Source organism: Sturnira hondurensis, unplaced genomic scaffold, assembly GCF_014824575.4.
Source record: "Sturnira hondurensis isolate 20B ecotype Veracruz unplaced genomic scaffold, ASM1482457v3 Scaffold0008196, whole genome shotgun sequence".
Lineage (NCBI taxonomy): Eukaryota > Metazoa > Chordata > Mammalia > Chiroptera > Phyllostomidae > Sturnira > Sturnira hondurensis.
Genome location: NW_028080827.1, coordinates 17,765,442 through 17,788,113, shown reverse-complemented (window position 1 = coordinate 17,788,113; position 22,672 = coordinate 17,765,442). Strand labels below are relative to the sequence as shown.

Below are 22,672 nucleotides of genomic sequence, written 5' to 3'. Positions count from 1 at the left end.
GAGGGCGCTGTGAACAGTTCGAAGCAGCTCTAGGGGACAGCTGCTGAAAATTGAATGTAGCAATACAAGCTCTCTAACTCAAGGAGAGAAATGACATTAACACAAATATAAAGAGCCACAGTTTAGACAGCAGCCGAGTTCTAAGGTGAAAACCCAAATGACTATTTCGGTTGTATTTGTAGCTCATGCTGTACTGGAAAGGACCATTTTTTAAGATATTAGAATCATATTCCTCTTAGCCTAGGAGACGGTACTGAAAGAGAACTCAATTGAAAGAGTAAAAGGTTTGGGGCCCCACCTCACTTTCCTTCTCATACATGATCAGATGAGAAGAATCACTGAAAATAGTCTCTCCCTTCTTCTTTGCCCCTCTCTATTCAAGTTACAAGTGAATTTGTCAATATCTATGTATACATTAGACAACTTCCCTTAGTAACTCCAAACTGTGTGACAAGCAAAAGTCCCCACAGAACATCAAGGGGATGTGTGCAGAAAGACGTACAATGCATACAGTCAAGAACTCAGGGGAGTATGTCTGAACTTGGTATTGAAGAACAGATAGCACTTAGAGAGCAAGGGAAGTAGGGAGGGCATGTAGGAAAAAAAGCATGAGCAAAGGCAGCGATGTGCAAAGCTCATAGTTTAGGAAACAGGACTGGTCCGGGGTCACTGGGTTTAGACCTGTGTGATGGGGAAATTTGGTGATAGTGACTAGAAGGGAATCTGGTCTTCTCTCTATAGCCAGGGTGTGTGACTACATTTAAGGAGTCCACTGCATGGGCCTCGGGAGTACAGAATCTAATTACTAGAGGTCCTTAGAGGTCTTCTAAGAGCACCTCCCGCCCCCACCTATTTTCCCTAAGAATCTCCTATATGGTATCCTTCTGTGCCTTTGATTCGCCAGAGTAACTATGAGAGCAAGTAATTGAGCCACATTTTCCACATGTGCAAAATACGGATACCGACTTTCATAGTACATTGGATTGCTGTGAATGGTTAGGACCACGCTTTGGAGCTACATGGGCTAGCTGTGAAGTCCTTAAGTAATTACTTAACTTTACGGAGCCTCAGATTCTATTCAGTAAAATGGTTGGAATAATATCTAATTGGTATGGTTGATATGAGGATTAAGGAACTAATCAAAATGCTTAGTCAAAGAGCGACATAAAGTAAAATATACAGTAAATATTAGTCATCATGGCTGAGAAAATGACACAGCATTATGGAAATAAACGAGATTTTATTGCCTGAAACACATGATTTGTTCCCAAAAGAGTTCTCTCGGGAGATTAGATAAATCGTTCAAATAAATGCAACAAAAATCAGGTGGACTCTTAAAACCGGCAAATGCCTTCACCATCGCCAACACGACTGGCCACGCCTCCAATCAGGTAGACCCCGCCCCCAATCGCTGGCAGATCCCGCCCACGGGGCTTCCACCTCACCCCTCCGGAGTCCCGCCCCGCGAGCCTAGCTCGCTCCCTGTCAGCGTGACGCGCCTGCGCGGCGTAGGCGCCCCGCGGAAGGAATGAGGGTGCTAGTGAGGTGCTGCTGGGGACCCTTGCCGGGCAGTGGCGGCGCCGGCCGAAGGCCGAGCCCCCAGTGGCGAGCCCTGGCCAGCCTCTGCGGGTCCCCTGGCGTGGAGGACGGCCGAGGCGCCCGAGTCCGCGAGAAGCCGCCCTGGCGGGTGCTCTTCTTCGGCACAGACCAATTCGCCCGCGAGGCGCTACGGGCGCTGCACGCCGCCAGGTACCAGGGCCGGGTTTAGGGGGCCCGGCTGCAGAGGGCGCCGATGTCCAGCCTTTGCGGCCCCTCCCGACTGTTTGGGCTCCCGTAGGGGAAAGCAGCGGCGCCAGAGTTGGGTGGGCCCAGATCTCGGCGAATCCGGGCGCCCGGAAGGTGTGCCGCCCAGGACTGTCCGGACCGCAGCCCACACTCCAGGGCTCGTACGTTCGTTTCCCCGAGCGCTGCCCGGCTCCCCGCGGTGCCGGGTGCTAGCCGCTTTGCGGGCCTCACTTTCGTCCAGTCCTACCGCCTCCCTGTCCGTTTGCTTGTAACGAAAGCGGAGCTCAGAAAGGTTAAGCGATTGTCCAAGGTCATCAGCTGAACTGATTGGGACTAAAATGGGGTCTAACTTTAAAGTCCTCCCCTTTCTACTTCTTCGGATTCATCTGATTTGTACCCTCGGATCCCTTGGGCTTCGTAACAGGCACAGGCCTCCCCTTGCACACCCATGTCTTACGCCGTCGCTCGCCACCTGCTCCCTGTGTACAGCCAGACCTAGTTTTCTGGGGCCGGAATGAGGACGTAGTCCAAAAACAAACTGTTTTCAAATGAATACATTTATAAATCAGAACTCTTAGGTATACATTTATTATTTCTAAAATTTAACAAATCCTGTTTACTGGAAAAAAATTATTTGTGATCCAACCTGTCCTGAAAGCCAGTGATATGTGGTGTCTATACCCGTATATACTGCTCTGCCTCCTTTCCCCCAACCTCCATTTCATATTTCCCCACTTTTTTTCCTGCTGCATCCCGCCCACCACCCCCACTCATTTCTGTCTTCTCACTCCATCAAGTCTCCCCTACAAATACTGTACTTCACAGCAGCCCCTCATACTGACTTCCTTCTCAATCCCCTTGTATCACATTCCTCCCTCCACACACTGCCGTCTGTACACACACCGTGGAACACTCCCTTCCTACGTGATGCCTTTGCATGCCCTCCATAACACCCTCTCCGCAGGCCACTTTACCCATATTGCCTCCCACAGCTCTCGCTGTGTGTATGCTCACCCTGCCGCTGATGCTCCACTTGGAGGACTTGTGGGGTAATCTTGTGTACTCCTTTTCTCCTAACTTCTCAACGTGAAATGCAATACCTGCTAAATAAATGAACAGCCCCTGGGAGATGGAATACTATACAGCAAGTAAAAGGAATGGGTAGTGCAGCATGGACTATCATGGAATGATTGATGCCCATGGAACACGTTACCCCCCAAGAGTTTATTGTTTGAGTAACACACAGTTATGTATAGAATTCAAAAGATTCAAAGGATATGCAGTGAAGGGTGAGTTCCTCCCACCTCTGTTTCCCAGCTCCCAGTTGCTCTCTTCAGGGACAGCCACTGTTTTTAGTTTCTTGTTTGAGAAATGTTCATTGCATATATAAGCAAATGTATAATTAACCTATTTTTCAAAAGACTCCCATAATAGCATATATAGTGTTAAGAGGGGAGAAAAACAAAACCAAAATACAGAGTAGGATACGTAATATCCCAGTTGTATAAAATGTCTATACTGTATATGTTTCCGTGTGCATTAAGACATGTCCAGAGCCATGCTGTCTGAACAGTAACCACTAGCAGCATGCAGCTATTTAAAATAATCAGAATTAAATAAAAATAAAAACTCAGTGGCTTCGTGAATTTGGTCATAGAAATACTGTAGAAGTGTGTGGAGTCATTTAGCTTTGAGCTGTCATCTTAACACTATCATATTTTCTTCCAATCTTCACAACTTAAGGGAAAACAAAGAAGAAGAGTTAGTTGAAAAATTGGAGGTGGTCACCGTGCCTTCCCCATCACCAAAAGGACTGCCAGTGAAGCAATATGCGGTCCAGTCTCAGCTGCCAGTGTATGAGTGGCCAGATGTGGGGTCTGGAGAATATGATGTTGGAGTGGTCGCTTCATTTGGCCGACTTTTGAGTGAGGCTCTTATTCTTAAATTTCCCTAGTAAGTCTTATTTATAAGGAAATACAGTATAGAGACCTTGGTCTTTATATATAGACCTGGTGTCTCTGAGATGCAATGACTTGAACTCTTAATTCTGCTCCCTTTAGTATTTTCTCTTAAAATAAAAAATTTTATTAGTGGTATGAATTATTAAAGTGTATCATGTTCTTTATCATTATCTTTGGGCTTTCACCTACCCTCTTTAAATTCCTTGTATATGCTGACAATGCCCCAATTTGTCCCTCCAGTTCAGATCTCTCCCTGAACTCCCGGCCCCTGCTACCCACTGTCTCCTCCACAGCCCTGTTTGGATGTCTAATAGACATCCAGCATTTAGAGGTGCAGAACTGTATTCCTGGATTTTCCCCCAATTCTGCTCCTCCCCAGAATCTTCATCTCCGCAGATGGCACCTCCAGCCTTCTAATTGCTTGGTCCCCAAACCTTGGAGTCACTCTTGATTCGTCATCTCATACCATGCATGCCGTCCATCCGGAAATCCTGTTAGCTCTGTCTAGACTCTGACTGTTTCCCATCACTTTCACCACTGCCACTCTCACCTGTCAGTAGCTTCCTGACTGGTCTCTGCTTTCATCCTTGGTCCTCTCAGTCTTTACCAGTGTGGCAGCCAGAGTGACCCCTTTAAAACATAAGTCAAATCAATCATTCTGCTCAAATCTGTGGTCGTTTTACATCTCACTCAAAACAAAAGTTGAAGTCCGTATATTGGCCTATGAGGACCTGCCCACTTGGTTTGGTCTCCTGCTGGCTCTGGCCTCATCTCCTACTACTATTCCTCAGGTTCACACCACCCCAGTGCACCAGCCTCCCAGCTGTGCCTTGATCTTGCCATCGTTTACCTTCCTCAGAAAGGCTGTATTTAGCGTCTGCTCAGCCTGAAAAGCTTGTCTCCCATGTATCTGGCTGTTCATTTACACCCTTATGCTTTTGCCCACTGTCTTCTTATTGATAAAACCTCTGACCACAATTAGAATTATAATCTCCTACCCAATAGTCCTAGCCCTTTCTCTGCTTTATTCTTGTCCACAGTCCTTAACCCCAGCTGAACAACTTTTTACATATTTTATTTTTTTAACACCCATCTCCCACTCCTTTGCACATAAGCTCCCTGAGGGCAGAAGTCTTTTTGTTTGGTTCACTGTTGCTTGTATCCTCAGGATCTTTGACCACTGGCAGCATGTGGACTGTGCTCAGCTAATACTTGAGTGAGACTGAGCTGAACAGTGGAACTTAGAGTATAAGACTGTCTCATATACACACACTCTCAAGCGAATGCTCATGCTGATGAAGACCTCATTAAACTAATGGCAGATCAGTAAATTATTTAAGTTGTTCATTAATGGGTGATGGGTGTGTTGGGATTAATAGTGAAGGTGTCGGGGATTCATAAGAAGCTTGCTGAGGCATTCTGTACGCAAAACTAAAGGAAGTGAGCGTGGTGATGTAAGTAAACTAAATACGACTCACACCCTCCATGTGCTGCCCACATAATGGGGTTTGGGTGGTTTTCATACGGTAAAAAAAATGTTTTTCGTTTTTGTTTTAAAAACTCCTAGACATCATGAGCCACTGTGTGATAATCTTTGGAATAATGAGTAGTTTTTCTTGCTCTGTTTCTAGTTTAAGTTTCACTGGTCTCGTGGTAAGAGAGAGAACCTAGTTTTTCTGATAATACAAGACTAAATTTAACTTAGTTTTTCAAATTTTCTGGGAAAGTTTAATGATGAAGAGTAGTATATTAGTTTAGGTAGCGGCACTAAATGGTGCAGCCCACTTGCATACTAATTTCTGCTTTTTCTGACTCAGTGGCATATTGAACGTCCATCCCAGTTGCCTCCCAAGGTGGCGTGGTCCAGCCCCTATAATCCACACCGTGCTTCATGGGGACACAGTTACTGGAGTAACGATTATGCAAATCAGACCTAAAAGGTAGAGCTTATTTTCTCTTCTGGAGATTCTTTTGGTGACTTTGAATGTTGACAATAGACTGTTTGGAGGAGTATAATTTCTTAAACTCTAGAGTTCTTCCTTTGCTTTTGTCTTCTTTCCATTTTTCCCTGGTTTCTTACATAAGCCATGTGTGTTTTGGTGTTTATGCAGTACCTCTTTAAAGCTCTTGTGAAGTTTTTATTAATTGAAATAAATTGTATTATCAACAACTGGATTTTTATCTAATATATTATGTAAGTTAGAGATGGATTTCTGTGTGTTAGTTGTTATGAATCTTGTTCTGCTGGCCTTGGCTTCAATAGTCAAACTATGGTCTAAAAATTTTGGGAACCTGACATAAGAATATATTGTATATGGCCCTGGCTGGTGTAGCTAAGTGAATTGAGTGCCGGCCTGTGAACCAAAAGGTTACTGGTTCGATTCCCAGTCAGGGCATATGCCTGGGTTGCAGGACAGGGGCACACAGAGGCAACCACACACCGATGTTTCTCTCTCTCTCTTCTCCTTCCTTTCCCCGCTATCTAAAAATGAATCAATAGAATCTTTTTTAAAAAGAATATATACCAATAATTGTCTTAAACATTTATTTTTTTCTTACATCTATAATCTAAGGAGCAGTTATTTAAAATCGCTTCAGAAATGTATGAAGCCTTTGCAACTGTCACCTAATGTTCCATCAAAAAGAGTAGTTCATGAGTTCACAAAAACAACTTAGTATCTGGGATTTGCTTTAATTTACTTCAGAAAGAAAGGGTGGACTAGATGAAACAAGAGTGGTGAAACTCTGATAATTCTAAAGTTTGGGTAATAAATATATAGTGACTCATTAGACTGTTCACTGTTTTTCCAGATGTTTGTAATTTTTCATAATAAATATTTTATCAAAGCTCATTAGTTAAAAGTAGAATTAACAGAATTACAAAGTTAAATATCAATATTCAGAACAAAGCATATTTCTAGTAAAGGCTAATGGCCAGTATTTACAGAGCTTGGTGTAAAATATAGGACTTGTGGGATACAAATACTTGTACCTACTTAAAATCAACAATGATTATAATCCACACAAAACTCTTGTCCTTCGAGAAAGGACACATACAATAGAAAGAACTAATTGAAGCCCCAACTGGTGTGGCTCAGTGGGTTGGGCATTGTCCCACAAACTAAGAGGTCACTGATTTGATTCCCAGTCAGGGCGCTGCCTGTGTTCTGGGTCAGGTCCCAGGCTGTGGGCATGTGAGAGGCAACAATCGATGTTTCCCTTTTGTTTATCTCCCTCCCTTCCCCTCTCTCTAAAATAAATAAAATCTTTTTTAAAAAAGAAAAATTATTAAGAATTTCTTACTTGTACTTCCTTGGAAAAGAAATTTCTTGCTCTATGCTTTCATTATACAAATAGAGATTTTTTCATACTATTTATTACTAATGGTAGAATAACCTATAATTGCAATGAAATCCTTGATATGCAACTTTATATTTTTTTGTCTTTTAGGAAAAAATAAATTTAAAATATAAATACAGGCCAGATTTTACTCACCCTTCTTTGAAATTGACATTTATCCCTTGCTAATTAATGGCCAACAGTCAAATTTGTGGGCAAGGGTAAACTGTCCTTGTGATATGTAAACATGTCGACGAACATTTTGATTGTAAGAAACTGTCAGTAATCGTGTTGTTGCTGTGTTTTGTTTTTTGGCAGATTTGATGTGGGCCCAATACTCAAACAGGAAACCATTCCTGTGCCCCCCAAGAGCACCGCAAAGGAATTGGAGGCGGTGCTGTCAAGACTGGGCGCTGACATGGTACAGTTCTCTGACGTTCCGCCGCCTTCCATCACTTAGTACATCTCCCAGTGGTTATGATGAAAAGACCAATGTGATGATATGTAATTTTAAGTTTTTGTTTTCAATAGTGATTTCTATCCCTGACTTCCTAAAAATTAGCGTGGCATTTGTGATCTCATGTAAGTCTTTGCAAATTTACACAGAGTGGGTACTTCATAAAGGTTTTCAAATGAAACCCAGGTCCTTATATGGGCCGCGTTTTACAGCGAGGCTTTAGCCTGGCAGTTTTCAACCTCTTCCATTTCATAACAAACCCAAACTCATTACAAAAACTCTGTGCCACCCCCAAAATTAGATTTTTTGGCAATTTGACAAAAATAGGCATGATTTTGATTCATTCACGCCAGAAAGCTAATGTTGTATCAGCCATTGTCTTTTTTTTTCTTTTCTTTTCTTTTTTTTTTTGACAGTCTAAGGGAAAAGAGGTCAGTGCCCCTGACTAAATAGGTATTGCACACTTTAAAAATTCCTGCAGCACACCAGTTGCAAATTGCTGATTTAGACTATTCTTCCCAATTTTACTTTCCTCAGTCACTTAGACATTCTTTTCATCCCGGTCGAGCTGAACCAACTGCATTTCCCAAGTGATGCATAGCTTTCCTCCAGGCCGTTCTGTGCCTGTGTCCCGGTCATTTGCGTCCGTGTGCACTGGAATTCTGCTGACCCCAGTTGTAAATGTACTCCAGGGCTTTGCATAGCTCATTGAATCTGTATACAGTAAGGTCTGAGTACTTGCTTAATGACCAAATTAATCATTTTCATGTGAACTAGTTAGTTTTTTGTAGAGGAAAACTTTTCCCCCAACTATTTGTATAGATGACGCTTCCTGTTCTAGGCACTCACCTCGGAAATGCTGTTATTATAGTGGTCGTTCATTAAGCACTGCCTTGTGTGCCCGGACTGTCCTAGATACTGTATAGACTTGTTTTTTACTTTCCCAACAAGCCTTGGAGGTAGCTCTTGCTATTGACCGTTTTACAGGTGATGCTGTTGAAGGCCACAGACAAGTAAAATAACTTTTCCACAGTGACACAGCTAGTAGGTAGTGGAACTGGGGTTTGAATACAGGACTGTATGATTCCAGAATACACTCTACTGCTGTGAGGCTCCACTGCCTTCCCCATTGCGGGGTGAAGGTGTGCATAACTGAGCATACTCTGTCCTGACACCAGAAGCTTGTACAGGCAGGCAGACCTCAGCATTCACTGGAAACAAACCAATGACCTGCACTCCGTGGAGAGCATCATCTCCACTGCAGCCTCGCCCAGTAGACACACATGCTTTAAAGCCGAATCCAGTTTCCTACCTTCCCTCCCACACAGCTCTTTCAAAGCAGTAGATAACTTTGTGATCCTGACTTGTGATGTATTTCTGCTTTTGTTCTTTCCATCTTAAATATATTGCTCTTCTTTTTTAGCTTATTTCAGTTTTGAAAAATTTGCCTGAAAGTTTGAGCCATGGAAGGCAGCAGCCAACTGAGGGGGTGACCCACGGTGAGTGAAGGCTGCCGAGACTCTTGCCTCTCCCGGAGGTTGGTTTGTCTCGGTGGCATCTGAACAGTCTGACTTCTTCATTTGCGCCTTTCCCTTCGTTTTGACTAAAGGTTGAATGCCCACTTGTATGTCCTTTTCTAAAGAATGGTTGGTAGGCTCTCCTCCTCCCTCTTAACGTGCAGCCTCATGAAAGATTGGACATTTTTTCCCTACTCTTTCTGCTGATGAGATTCAGATTCAGGCTTAAAGTTTTTGGAAAGAGTATTTTGTAGATGATACTGTGTTTCAGTGATATTTGTTTCAGTTCGTTTTTAATTTTAAGGATTGCTTTTTAAAATTTATGAATTAATTTTATTTCTTTAGTGTGCAACACATTTACATGATTTGAAAGTTAAAACTATTTAAAAGGATATGCTCAGAGTAGCCTTGCCTCTGTCCCTTCTAAATCCTAGGGTGGTCACGTGAATAAGCCCTAATACCAGGCTGCATCAAGGCTAATGAAGCCAAGTTTGATCACTTGGTTGAGGTGGATTTTTTTTCCGTGTAAGAATGCATTTCTCCACTTGCAATTAGCAGGTAGTCTGTGGGGTAATACTTTGGTGCCATGCAAAAATCCTGTTTCCTAACAATTTTTCACATAACAATTTTAGCATAAATTGATGCTCCTTCCCTGAATTATTTTACTACAGTCTGCAAAAGGGGTTTTCCAACTCCTTTTACATTTATGTTTTTTAAAGATTGAATTTACTTATTTTTAGAGAGAGGAAGAGAGGGAGAGAGGGAGAGGAACATCAATGTGTGGTTGCCTCTCGTGCATCCCCTATTTGGGACCTGGCCTGTAACCCACTCCGTGCCCTGACTGGGAATCGAACCAATGACCCTTTGGTTCGCAAGCTGGCACTCAATCTACTGAGCCTCATCAGCTGGGGGCCACTCCTTTTACATTTGTTAGTTGGCATTGTTCTGTAAAGAAGAGCTTTATTGATTGGGGGTGGATTTTAGTTCATCCTAAAATAGCAGGATAAATGCTCAATGTTTTTCTCTGTCAATTTATAGAGTCAGGAGATGGTGCCATAATTACTTTCAGTTATGGTGGCAAATGAGGTTTTTAAAAAATTATATTTGGCTCATGAATCTTCATTTATCAGGTTTTACAGTTAATTACATTCATAATTCTTTGTGCTGCTCAGGTTGCCACAAATTGACCAGTGGGAACCTCAACATCGGCTCCCACGTCCTTTTGACACCTCCCTACCCCACCCCCAGAAGGAATTTTTGAGTGCTTCCTGAATTTCCGTCCCAAGATGTCCCAGGATCAGCTTGTAAACTCTCTGTCACACATTTTAGTGGGGGACGGCATTTGGGAACCACCTGGTACAATAGTGTGCTCCAAGGAGAGGTGTGAGGGGACAAGGGAGGCATTATAGCTTGAAAAATGTTTGAGTTTGTATTGTTTTTTGATTCAAATTTTATCTGATTCCAATTTTAAATTACAGGGATTTTTAGGTATATTTTTTCTTACACTAAATATCATTTTTAAGTTAATACTACTAAACTGTTTATTTATTTTCCATGCATGAAAGTTTCAAAATTATAATAGCTGTATTACCACAAATAGTAAAACTACTAAATAGGATTTAAGATTTCTCTGCAGTTTTTATTGGTTTTTTTTGTCCTTAGAATATAGCCTACTAAGGGTATATAGTCAGAGTGTTATGTTCAAAATTTACTGGAGGTAATTATTTTTTCCGTATGATTTTGTTTTCTAGTTTGGTGTGTAGTTAGGTTTATTTGTTTCATTTTGTTTTTAGTTTTCAAGGTTGCTTTTTTTCTTTATGATTAAAATCCTATTTTTGAATATAGCAAACATTTACATGATTCAACAGTTAAAACTATTTGAACAGGTATATTCAGAGGACTCTTGCTTCAGTCATTCCCTAGCTCCTCCAGTCCCGTGCACGTCCTTCTGTGAGGTAACTGTTTTTGTTAGTTTCTTATTTAGGCTTCCAGTTGTTTCCTTTGGTCCAAATAAGCAAGAATGCAGGTATTGAAATTGTCCCTCCCTACCCCTCCAAAAGGTGGCATAAAATATGCAATCTTCTGCACCTTTGGTTTTTTACCTAACAGTATATCCTAGAGGTCATTTCCTATCAATAAGAAGAGGTTTCCCTCATTTCTCTTTATGGTTGTGGAGGCCTCACTTATAACCTCCTGTTGGTGGACGTCTGGGTTGTTTCCAGTCTTTTGCCATTTCAAATAGTGGATGACTTTCTGCATATGTTACTTTCTACTCTAATAGATAAGAATCGCATTTTGGAGTAGTGTTAAATCATACTACCTCTTAAGCAAGGTTAAGGATCTTTTCATATGTTTAAGGATTTATTTGTATTTCTTTTTTCTGGGAAGGGTTTATCATATCTTTTGCCAAATTTTCTGTGGTTTTGGTCTTTTTCTTCTTAGTTTTTAGGTACTTTACATTATTGATATAAATAAATCTATTTTATAGATATAAAGTATCTATCTATTTTTTATAATAGCTGTAAAGTATCCCAAAAGATGATAATTATATATAAACGTCATATTTGTTTTATAGCTATATGTCATATATATCTATATACATAGATATAGAGTGCTGTGATATAAATTGCAAATACTTTTGGTTTGTCATTTGTTTTTTTGACTTACAGCATTGCTTTTTGTCTTGCAAAAGTTTATTTTTATGTAGTCACAGCTCTCATCTTCTTCTTCACTTGTTTTTGGATTCTGAATCATAGAGGATTTATTTCTATACCTAGGTTATAAAAAAGTTCACCCATGTTTTCTTCTAGTACCTGTATGATTTATTGATTTTTACTTTATATTATGGAACATTTCAAACATTTTTGAAACTGAGAAAATAATATAATGAATTATCTTGTGTCAGTCATTCAGCCTCCACAGTTATCAGTTCATGGACATTGAGCCTGACATTCACTCTTGCCATTGGCTTTGTCTTGTAGCCCCTAAGATTTCTGCTGGTACCAGCTGTGTAAAATGGGAGGGACAGACTTCTGAGGAAGTACTCAGGCTTCATCGTGCCATTGGAAATATAGTAAGTGGAAAGTCAGATTGCAGTTTTACTTAATTGTGTGTGTGTGTGTAAGTGTGTAATTCACTTTCAAAATATGTTTAGTAATGAGTCTCATAAACCAAACCTAAAAATCCTAAAATCATTTTTTAAATAATGTTTATTGTGGTAAAATATAAAAACATAAAGTTTAGCACTTTAACTACTTTAGGTGAGTAGCATTAAGAAACCTCTGATCTTTAGTTTGTTCATCAGAAAATTAGGGCTAATATGATGTATTAAAGCATCTAGAACAGTATATGGCACAGGTGGGTGCTCATTAAATATCTTCTATTATTTATTAATTCATTAAAGAAAATATTAAAGGCCTATATTATGTCAGGCATTATTCTAGGTACTAGAGATAAAGGTGATATGGGAAGGAAGACAACAAATAAGCAAATACACAAAGTGTCAGCATATTTTTATAGTGTGCTGATATTTTTATCATACAAAAATATGTGATAAGTTCTTTGATGAAAATTTAAAATGGATGTTATAGACTAACTAGAGGTTATTTTATTTTATTTTAGGTTTTATTTATTTTTAGAGAGAGGGGAAGGGAGGGAGAAAGGGAAAGAAATATCAATCAGTTGCCTCTCACACACCCCTATCCACGGACCCGGCGCGCAACCTAGGCATGTGCCCTGATGGGGAATCGAACTGGCAATCATCCAGTTCATCAATCCACTGAGCCACACCAGCCAGCGCTGGAGGTTATTTTATGTTGGATAGATGGTGAGGGCCTCTCTGAACTAACATTTAAGCTGAGAATTGAAAGACGATAAGGAGCCAGCCATGCCAAGATCAGGAAAAGAGCATTCCAAGCAAAGGAGCAACTAGTACAAAACGTAAGGTAGGCAAAAGCAGATAAAGACATTACAAGAAAAGAAAACTAAATGTCAATACGCCTTATGAATATACAGGCAAAAACCCTCAACATATTAGTAAACTGAATCAAACAACATATAGAAAAGAATTATACACTATTACTTAGTGGGATTTATCCAAGGAATGCAAAGTTGGTTCAACATACAAAAACCATATTAATAGAATAAAGAACAAGAGCCACAGAATTGTCTCAATAGATACAGGAAAAGTATTTGACAAAATCCAATGCCCTTTCGTGATAAAAATGTTCAATAAACTAAGCATAGAAGGGAATTTCCTCAACCTGATAAAGACACCTACAAAAAACCACGGTTGAAGTACTGAATGGTGAAAGACTGAAAGCTTTCCTCCTGAGATCAGGAGCAGGAGAACGATATCTGCTCTCACCACTTCTGTTCAACATGGTACTGGAGGAAATGGCCAGGGCAATTAGGCAAGGTGGGGAGTGGGGGGTAGGGGGTAACCAGATTGGAAAGGAAGAAGTAAAACTATTTCGATGTGCAGATGACATGGTCTTATACAGAGAAAATCATGAAGAATCCCCAAAAAAACTGTTAGAGGTAATAAACAGTCGAGAAGACCTTAGCAAACAGACCTCTGTGTTCACGGACTGGAAGACTTACTGTTGCTAAGATAGCACCAGTCTCCACAATCCCTATAAAAATCCTAGTTAACTTCTTTGCAGAAATGTCCAAGCTGATTCTAAAATTCATATGAAATCCTAAGAGGCCCAAAATAGCAAAAAATTCTTGAAAAAGAAGAACAGAGTTGGAGGACTCGCACGGCCTGATTTCAAAATGTGCGACAAAGCCACAGTAATCGAGCCGTGTGGTACTGACCTAACGGTAAACATGTAGCTCAGTGGGGTTGAACTGAGAGCCCAGGAATAAACGCACACATTGTGGTCGATTAATTTTTTATAAAGGTGCCAAGAATAGTCTTCACCACATGGGGTTTGGACAACTGGATATCCACAATCAAAAGAATGAAGTTGGACTCCTACCTCATAACATTTATGAAAAATGAACTCAAAATGGATTTAAGACCTAAATGCGGGAGCTATGAAATTCTTGGAAGAAAACATAAGATTTACCCCATTCTTGGGGTAAATCTTAATGACTTTGAATTAGGCAATGGTTCTTAGATATCTAATGGATAAGCAACCAAACTAAAAATAGAGAAATTGGACTTTAAAATTAAAAACTGTTGGCCTTCAAAGAACATTCTCAAGAAAATGAAAAGACAACCCACAGAGCAGAAGAAAATATTTGCAAAACATATATCTGGTAAGGGTCTAATGTCCAGAATATATGAAGAACTTATTATAGCAAAAAGACAAATAACCTGATGCACAAAGGATCTGGCATTTCTCAGGAAGACATGTAAATGATCAATAAGCTCATAAAAACATGATCAACTTATTTAGTCATTAGGAAAATGCAAATCAAAAGTATACTGGAATTCTGTGCACCTACTAGAATCACTGTAATTTAAAAAAAAAACAATAGCAAGTGTTGACATAGAGGTGGAGAAATTTGGAACCCTCATACACTGCTGGTGGGAATATAAAATGGTGCAGCTGCTGTGGAATACAATTTGACATTTTTTCAAAAAGTTGAACACAAAGATAAATTATTACATGATGATCCTTATTTCTGCAATTCACCTTTTTTTTTCCACTGAGAAAAGCTTGTGCTATAACAGAAGAAGTACTTTTCTTGGAACCAGAAGTGAGATTTGATTCCCAGAGCTTCCAATTACTAACCAAGAGCAAAACCCTTTTCTTCTCTGAGCTTCTGCTTTTTCACCTCCAGAACATGGTCAGTGACTCTGTCCACAACTGTCAAGATCAAAGGAGATAAACTGAATTTAACTCCTTGCAAACATAGGATTTTGATGGTAATGAAGGTAAACACTGAAGTGACTGTTTTTACCATCTGTTTCCTTTCTGCAATGCCCTGATGATAGAGGAAGGTAAGCTTTACCGCCTCAAGAACAAGAACTGTGTATTTGATTACATTCCCAGCATATTTATAGCTGTCAGTATATATAAATCTCTTTTTAGTCAGTAAGCATGTTTCCAAAACACATTGAGTCCTTTGAAAGAAAAAAGACACACACATGAAAAACCTGTCATTGGGAGCAATATGTGAGCAAAGCAAAGTGAGTCAGCAAGTTGTAGAAGAGGGTATTATATCAAAATGTGCCAGACATAAGATTATGAACACCTATGAACTTTTCTTCAAATCTGATTTTTTAAATTTAGTGTTCAGCCCTGGCTGGTGTGGCTCAGTGGACTGAGTGTGGGCCTCCAAACCACAGGATTGCTGGTTCAATTCCCAGTCAGGGCACATGCCTGGATTGCCGGCCAGGTCTCCATTTGGGGGTATATGAAAGGCAGCCAGTCGATGTATCTCTTGCACATTGATGCTTCTCTCCCTCTCTTTCTCTTTCCCTTCTCCTCTCTCTCTATAAATAAATAAATAGCTAGATAAATAAATAAATAAAAATTTTATGAAATACTATGCAGCAGATAAAAAGAGTGAATAGGTGAGTGTGTACTAATGAAAAGTTGCCCACTGTTTTATGCTTAAGTAAAAAAAAATTATAAAACTGTAAGTTCTAGATTTTTAATAATAATATTTGTTTTGAAAAAAACCTTGTACTTGCATGTGTCAAACTGTTAACAGTGGGTACCTCTGGGGGTGGGAGTACAGAATATTTTCACTTTCTAAATGTTTTAATATAATTGCTGTAATGTTTACATTTTATAATGTGCATATGTTTTTAATTAGCAATATTAATAAAGATATAAACATTGATTTAAAATAGTATTTAATGTTAAGATCTTAAAAATCCTGGAGACTGATGTAGAGGATCATTTGTGTATTCTGTTTGGTAAGATTTAGAAACTGAGTTCCCAGTTCCTCTGTGATTGGGAGATAAGTCAGGCCCGATTGACACAGAACAGTTTTAGTTAAAAAGGATTGGGAGGTGGAGGGTATTTCTTTAATCATACCTTCTTTAATTATATTTGCAGATTCCGTTGCAGACACTCTGGATGGATAATACCATTAAACTTCTGGATTTGATAGAAGTTAATAGTTCAGTCCTCACTGGTACTAACTTTTGAATAGCTAACATGGAAAATTATTCACTGTAGTCTGTTTGAAAATGTGCCCGTTTTATCATAAGTCACATTTACTTAAAATAAGGATTCCTTTAGGTTGTTTCGGTTCAACAGTGATAATACTTTACATTCATTTAGTCTTCATAGGGTTGTATTTTCTCATTTAATCATCATCGGAACCTGGGAAGTAGGCAGAGCAGTGTTACCATCCCATTGTTAAGCTCTGTGGTTTCCTACACTAAGGTTTTCAGGGAGTGCAAAATGACTTGGTTAATTTGAGTCTGGTAAATATCCTAATGAAAATGTCTGGGCAGCTCACTGAGGCTCTGAGGCCAGGGTATAGCATTTCACACTACAGGCCTGTTCTGTGGTCCATCAGTGCCCCCCACACACACACACAATGTGGTGGACTGAAGGAGTGTGAGCCATAGCAGGCGCTGCTGTAGTTCAGAGGGAGTCAGTTTCCCAGAAATCTAGGAATTGGGATTTGTTTGCTCATGGGTGAAGGGCCAGCTTAGAGCCTAAGCCTCCTGTGTATCTCTCCACTGGTAGCTAGTTATTTTCCCCAAATGGTCAAAACTTTAAGAGTCAACATTTTTAGGTTGATCTCTGAGAAACTGAGTAAAGGACTCATTAGCTTCTTATCTGTACGGGAAGCTTCTCTCTGGGTCTGAGATACGCACAGGGCACTATGGCTGCATCGTAAGGTTTGGGTCACAGAGTCGGGCCATCAGCAGATGTGTTCTCTCTAGTGTTAGTACTGCCTCCCAGGATGTTTTTTATCTTTAAGAAGCACAATGAAGTTGTATAGTTATTCTTCCTCTTTCATATCTTTTTCCCCCACCCTTCATTCTTTAGATCCAAAATTAACAGGACAGGCTGTTATTCCAGGATCCATAATATACCACAAACAGTCACAAATACTTCTGGTTTGTTGCAAGGTACATCTCCTTTACTTTTAAATTATCATACTTGCTTTATCGAACTTATATCATTTATCAATTTGTATCATTTATCATTTTTAATTAGGACTTCACTGAACTACTTTTCCATAAGATTGAGTCAATGGACAGTTTTTCCTAAGAAACAGCAGAGTCTTGCCCCGGCTGTGTGGCTCAGTTGGTTGGAGCGTCTTCTCATAAACTGAAAGGTCACAGGTTTGATTCCCTGTCAGGGTACCTGCCTAGGTTGCAAGTTCCTTCCCCTATGAGAGACAACTGATCAGTGTTTTTCTCTCACATTAACATTTCTCTCCCTCTCTCTTCCCCACTTCCCCGCTCTAAAAAGAGTAAGCATGTCCTCGGGTGAGGATAAAAAAAAAGAAATAGTAGAATCTCTAGTATAATTTTTTGAAAGTGATGAAATTTGCCAAGGCATTATTAGTCAAACAGTGAAAGGATATTCAGTAATTTTAGCACTTCCTTAAAAGCAACTTCTGTATTCTAATTAATCCAATTTAATTAAAAAACTCTTGTTTCAAGTACAAGTCATCTTGTTAATAGGGCTGTCATAAAAGTCGTGCCAGAGTACTGAGTTGAACTACAGTGCATGTGTCCCACTTGCTTTTACTGTTCAACTGTGGTTAGATGGGAGATTTCTTAATGATCTTAAATGACTTTGGAACCATTATTGTTTCATAAGACAAGGGTGCTTTCCTAAGAAGTGTTCCACATCCCTTCCATTTACTTCACGTGGTGTTTATGAGAGAAGTTTTGTGCTCATGGAGGGGTGTTTAAACTGTGATAGATTGAAATGACCTACACAGACTGCAGACACAAAACTCCTGCCTCAGCCTTTCTTTGTGTTTCTTGTGGAAGAACATTGGGTGCATATGTCTCCTCCTTGTCTGGCTCTGCAGTTTGCTCTCATAGAAGAAGCTGGTGTTGTTTGAAGATGTGAACGTAAGTCCCACCAGTTACGTCACCTGGGACCAGTCACTCACCCTCTCTGGACATTAGTTTTCTCTTCTAAACTCAGCTTTCTCTGTAGCTGGTATTGGCTCTGTCTACCTTCAGAGTGGTTGTATTTTGATGCCCAGTCATAATAAGATACATGGACCCACTCTGAAAACTGTAAAGTATCATGTAAAAATACCTTTTTATTCTGCTCCCCCTGTGTTTAAATAGGTTTATACAGATCTGTACATTTGTTATCATTCCTTAGGAATAAACTTTTTTTAAAGATATTATTTATTTATTTTTGAAAGAGGAGGAGATAGGGAGAAAGAGAGGGAGAGAAACATCAGTGTGCGAGAGGAACATCAATGGGTTGCCTCTTTCATGCCCCCAAATGGGGACCTGGCCAGCAACCTAGGCCTCTGCCCTGACCAGGAACTGAACCAGAGACCCTTCACTTTGTGGGACAAGGCCCAACCCCCTGAGCCAGGCTGGCCAGGGCAGGTAATAAACTTTTGGAGACAAAGAATCATATATGTTACAGTGCTCTTTGCAGCTAGACATTCAGTAAAGATTTTTTGATTGGATGATTTGTTTTCATGACAAAGTTGTATAAACCAAAATTTACGTAGTTTTACTACCATTTCATATTCATTACTTGTCTTTTGTCCTTTAGGATGGCTGGATTGGTGTTCGGTCAGTGATGCTCAAGAAAACACTAACAGCTACTGATTTCTACAATGGGTATTTGCACCCCTGGCACCAGAAAAATCCCCAAGCTCATCCAAGCCAATGCAGGTTTCAGACTCTCAGACTTCCAACAAAGCAGCGGGGAAAATTGTTGCTGTGCAACAGTGCATGAAGTAGTTAGGAAGAAGTGGACAAGACCTTACACATTTGTAATTTATTAAAAGCCTTATTTACAAGGAAGTACTTCGACTTTCAAAGAATGTGGCACTATTGGAGAACAGAAGATTATTGTCAAAAAGATTGATTACCTCACTTCCCACTTTTTAACAGTAATTAAAAGTAACTTTTCTACCTGAATAACAAAAGAAGACTTAATAAAACTTTTATTTATGTCAAAGGCAAGGAGAGTGTATCTTTCCCTAAGAGCAATTAGAACTAACTGGTATGCATATGTATACTAAAGAGAGGTGCCTTTAAAGAAAAGCACTATTAAATGTTTTAAATTCATGTCCTCATTCTGATTATCAACAAGTAGTAAAGTCAGTTTTTTAAATTCCTCTACCATTTAGTTCCCATCAAGTAGTAAACAGGTAGAAATAATCTGTCACATAGATCTTTACCATAAATTTAGATTTTATTTTTATTTTTTATTTTTTAATATTTTTATTTATTTATCTTTAGAGGGGAAGGGAAGGAGAGAGGGAGAGAAATATCAATGTATGATTGCCTCTGGTGTGTCCCCTGCTGGGAACTGGCCTGCAACCCAGGCATGTGCCCTGACTGGGAATCGAACTCCGATCGTGTGGTTCGCAGGCCCGCACTCAATCCACTGAGCTACACCAGCCAGGGTAAATTCACATTTTACATCTAAGTTTTCTTGAGATAGGAATGTCCTAATGTTTTTTCAACTTATTTATGCAATAAAAGTTATTGAGCATCTGGTCTGTATAAACTCACCTTCTCTGTCTCTAAGAGAGTCAGGAACTTCTGGAGGAGGTGCCCCTCCTGGAAGTGCGCCCCCTACTGGAGACCTGGCCTACAACCCAGGCATGTGCCCTGATTGGGAATCAAACCAAAGACCCTTTGGTTCACAGGCCAGCACTCAATCCACTGAGCCACACCAGCCAAGGCCAGCTATTGAATTTTTATTTGCAGATATTTATGTATCAGCTTTTCCTGCCTAGATTCTATCAGTTAAAATCTCTCCGCTCATTCATTCAAGAACATTTATTGATAGGGCAGTCGTATCATTGATCATCTAAATTAGGACAGGTTTGTGAGTAGAAGGAAGTACCCGTAATAATTACTCTTGGACCAGAGGCATAAACCAGGCCTCTCTCAAGTAATACCAGGTTGTATGGACTCCACATTTATTGAGCACTTTCTATGTAACTAGCCTTTATGCTGGTCACTGGTTACTGGAGATGAAGCAATCAAATAATATTTGGAATGTTCAATCCATTGGGGAGGCAAACATAGCAAACATAATACCTTTATAAGTGCCACAGTGGCATCACGGAAGCACCGAGTCTCCCTCAAGGGAGTCAGTGGAGGCTTCCGGAGGAGGTAAAGCTGAATCTGAGGTTCTAAACAATGAGTTCACCGCAGACTAAGGCCTGGAAGGGCGTTCTAGCATGTGCAGAAGCAGAGTCAAAGAAACGCTCTCACATGGGGTTCTAGTAGTGCTCTCAGACTGGGCAGTGGGACCGTGATTGCCTTTTATTGTTCTTTACACCATAAATTTGCCATACATTCTCTTCAAATGTATGGGCTAATTAAATACTTACATAAAAAGCTGCCTGTGAAAAAGGTAACAGTGAATCATGGAAGAAACACAAGGAAAAGAAGTGTCTAGAAGAATTGGTATGAATTGGTATGAATGAATGAGACGAAGAGCAAGACTAGATCACGTCATGGAGGACTATTTTGTATGCAAGTGGCTTGATCAGGAAGTCACATGACCGGATCTGCATTTTTGGGTCAGGTAACTTTGGCTGTGGGGTAGAAGGTAGATTGGAGCTAATACCTGGGGTAGGAAGACCTGCTGGGAAGTTGGAAATGTGAGGATCTGGATTATAGCTCATTACGGGGGTGGGGCAAAGGGTTTAAAAGATTTTTTCTGTGAAATTGAAAGAACATGGGTATTTTATTCTTATGGAGAGTTTTGACCTAGCCACTGATTGCTCTTTGATCTCTGACAGGTTACTTAACTTCATTGAACTTTAGATTCCTCGTGTGTGAAATGGGGCTGAAGATAAAAAGAACTAATGAAAAATGAGAAATCAGGGAATGAGAATCAGTGCCCTCTGGGAGCTTGTAGGTGTGTGGTAGTGGGGGTTTCTGCTGAAGACCTAAGGAAGCTAAGGAGTAGGGGCCTGTGGGTGACTCAGTGTGAGCTGGAAAGGGAAGTTGGTCATCATGGTGGACATACTTAGGACTGTATGAAATACTTTTCATGCATTTGAAATCGTGAGGCAAGAGTGCGAAGCCATCCTGTAAAGGACAGTTTCTCATCTAAAGAGCCTTGAGCCCATCCTGGGACTGGAGGATAAACACCAGGTTTAGAAATACCATCTTCTAGTGGGCAGCCCATTCTTTGAAAAAGTAGAGTGTGCACATCCCAGATGGGCCTTAGGAAACTATATGACTCACTGGGTTCAAGGATCAGAAGCCACAGTCCAGTGTGACTGAGCAGGGTTTCTCTGAATGAAAATCACCTGGGGTACCTGTTTAAAATGTAGATTCCTGGGCCCTACTCCAAACCATGAGTCAGAATCTCTGGATATAAACTCTACATTTTATCACCCTCAACAAATAATTTTTATACTAGAGTGGTAACAGCTTTAACTAGCCTGAGAGGTAGGCATGGATGCTGGCCCCAAGGTCCAGGGTCCTCTCAGGGAAGGTGGAACACAGTCTGTTCTGTGCTTTGGCTAAAAGGATAGATTTTCAAGCACTTTCCTCCTTTGCAAGATGCTTCTATTTTGATTCTTGTCATTGCTGAAAAAAACACTAGACTCAAAACAGAATTCAGGTATTCGTTATTAGTTAGGTGGCCCAGGATAAATTTTTAAAAAATTTAAACTAGGTTTCTCGGTTTAAGAACATGTGTAATACCGCCCTGGCTGGTGTAGCTCAGTGGATTGAGCACGGGCCTGCGAACCAAACAATCGCATTTCGATTCCCAGTCAGGGCACATGCCTGGGTTGCAGGCCAGTTCCTGGCAGGGGATGCACAAGAGGCAACTATACATTGATGTTTCTCTCCCTCTCTCCTTCCCTCCCCTCTAAAGATAAATAAAATCAGAAAAAAGAAAAAAAGAACATGCGTAATACCTACCTTGAAGAATAGAAAAACATATGGATGGAATATGCCCAGGGAATTGCCTGGCTTATAGTAGACACTCAATAAACAGTAGACAGTCTTGCCACCACAGTCCAAAAACACTGTGATTCCTTCTGTGGACCTGCAACAACGGTCCTCCTCTGAGCGGCAGCAACAGCTTGCCCAGGTGCTTTTAGACCAACAGAAGGGAAAGAATTTCAGAGTGGGGAAGGATGTACAACTGAGTGACTCAAAGTTTCATTTTCAGGATGATGAAGCAGGAGTCCAGCAACAGCTAGCTACTGATAATACTAAGATTAGAAACCTGGAGACCATGGATTTTGTTCAAATGGATTTTACCCTTGATTGGCTTTAGGGAACAAAAGAAATGTTCTGAATATAAAAAGGAGCTCTTGAGAATGGTTGCCAAAAAGGATGTTTATTGTTTTTATACTTTGTATGTAAGGTGGTGAAACCTATTTTCACCATTTTCCTTTATGTTAATCAAACAGTTTCAAGGTAAAAATATATTATTTCAAGAGGCAGAATCTTAGACTCAACGAACATGGTGTGAGTCCTGGTCCTGCCATTAAAT

At 40.3% G+C, this 22,672-nt stretch overlaps 1 protein-coding gene across 1 annotated transcript; it reads left to right on the top strand.

The window, feature by feature from the left end:
* Window positions 1-1,485: 1,485 nt before the first annotated feature.
* MTFMT (mitochondrial methionyl-tRNA formyltransferase) lies at window positions 1,486-19,155 on the top strand. The gene is made up of 9 exons (XM_037054127.1): window positions 1,486-1,749; window positions 3,529-3,738; window positions 5,564-5,686; window positions 7,404-7,506; window positions 8,966-9,041; window positions 12,041-12,132; window positions 16,079-16,157; window positions 17,027-17,109; window positions 18,740-19,155. The coding sequence occupies exons 1-9, from the start codon at window positions 1,529-1,531 to the stop codon at window positions 18,923-18,925; spliced, it is 1,173 nt and encodes a 390-aa protein (XP_036910022.1). The 5' UTR covers window positions 1,486-1,528; the 3' UTR covers window positions 18,926-19,155.
* The last annotated feature ends 3,517 nt before the right edge of the window (window positions 19,156-22,672 follow it).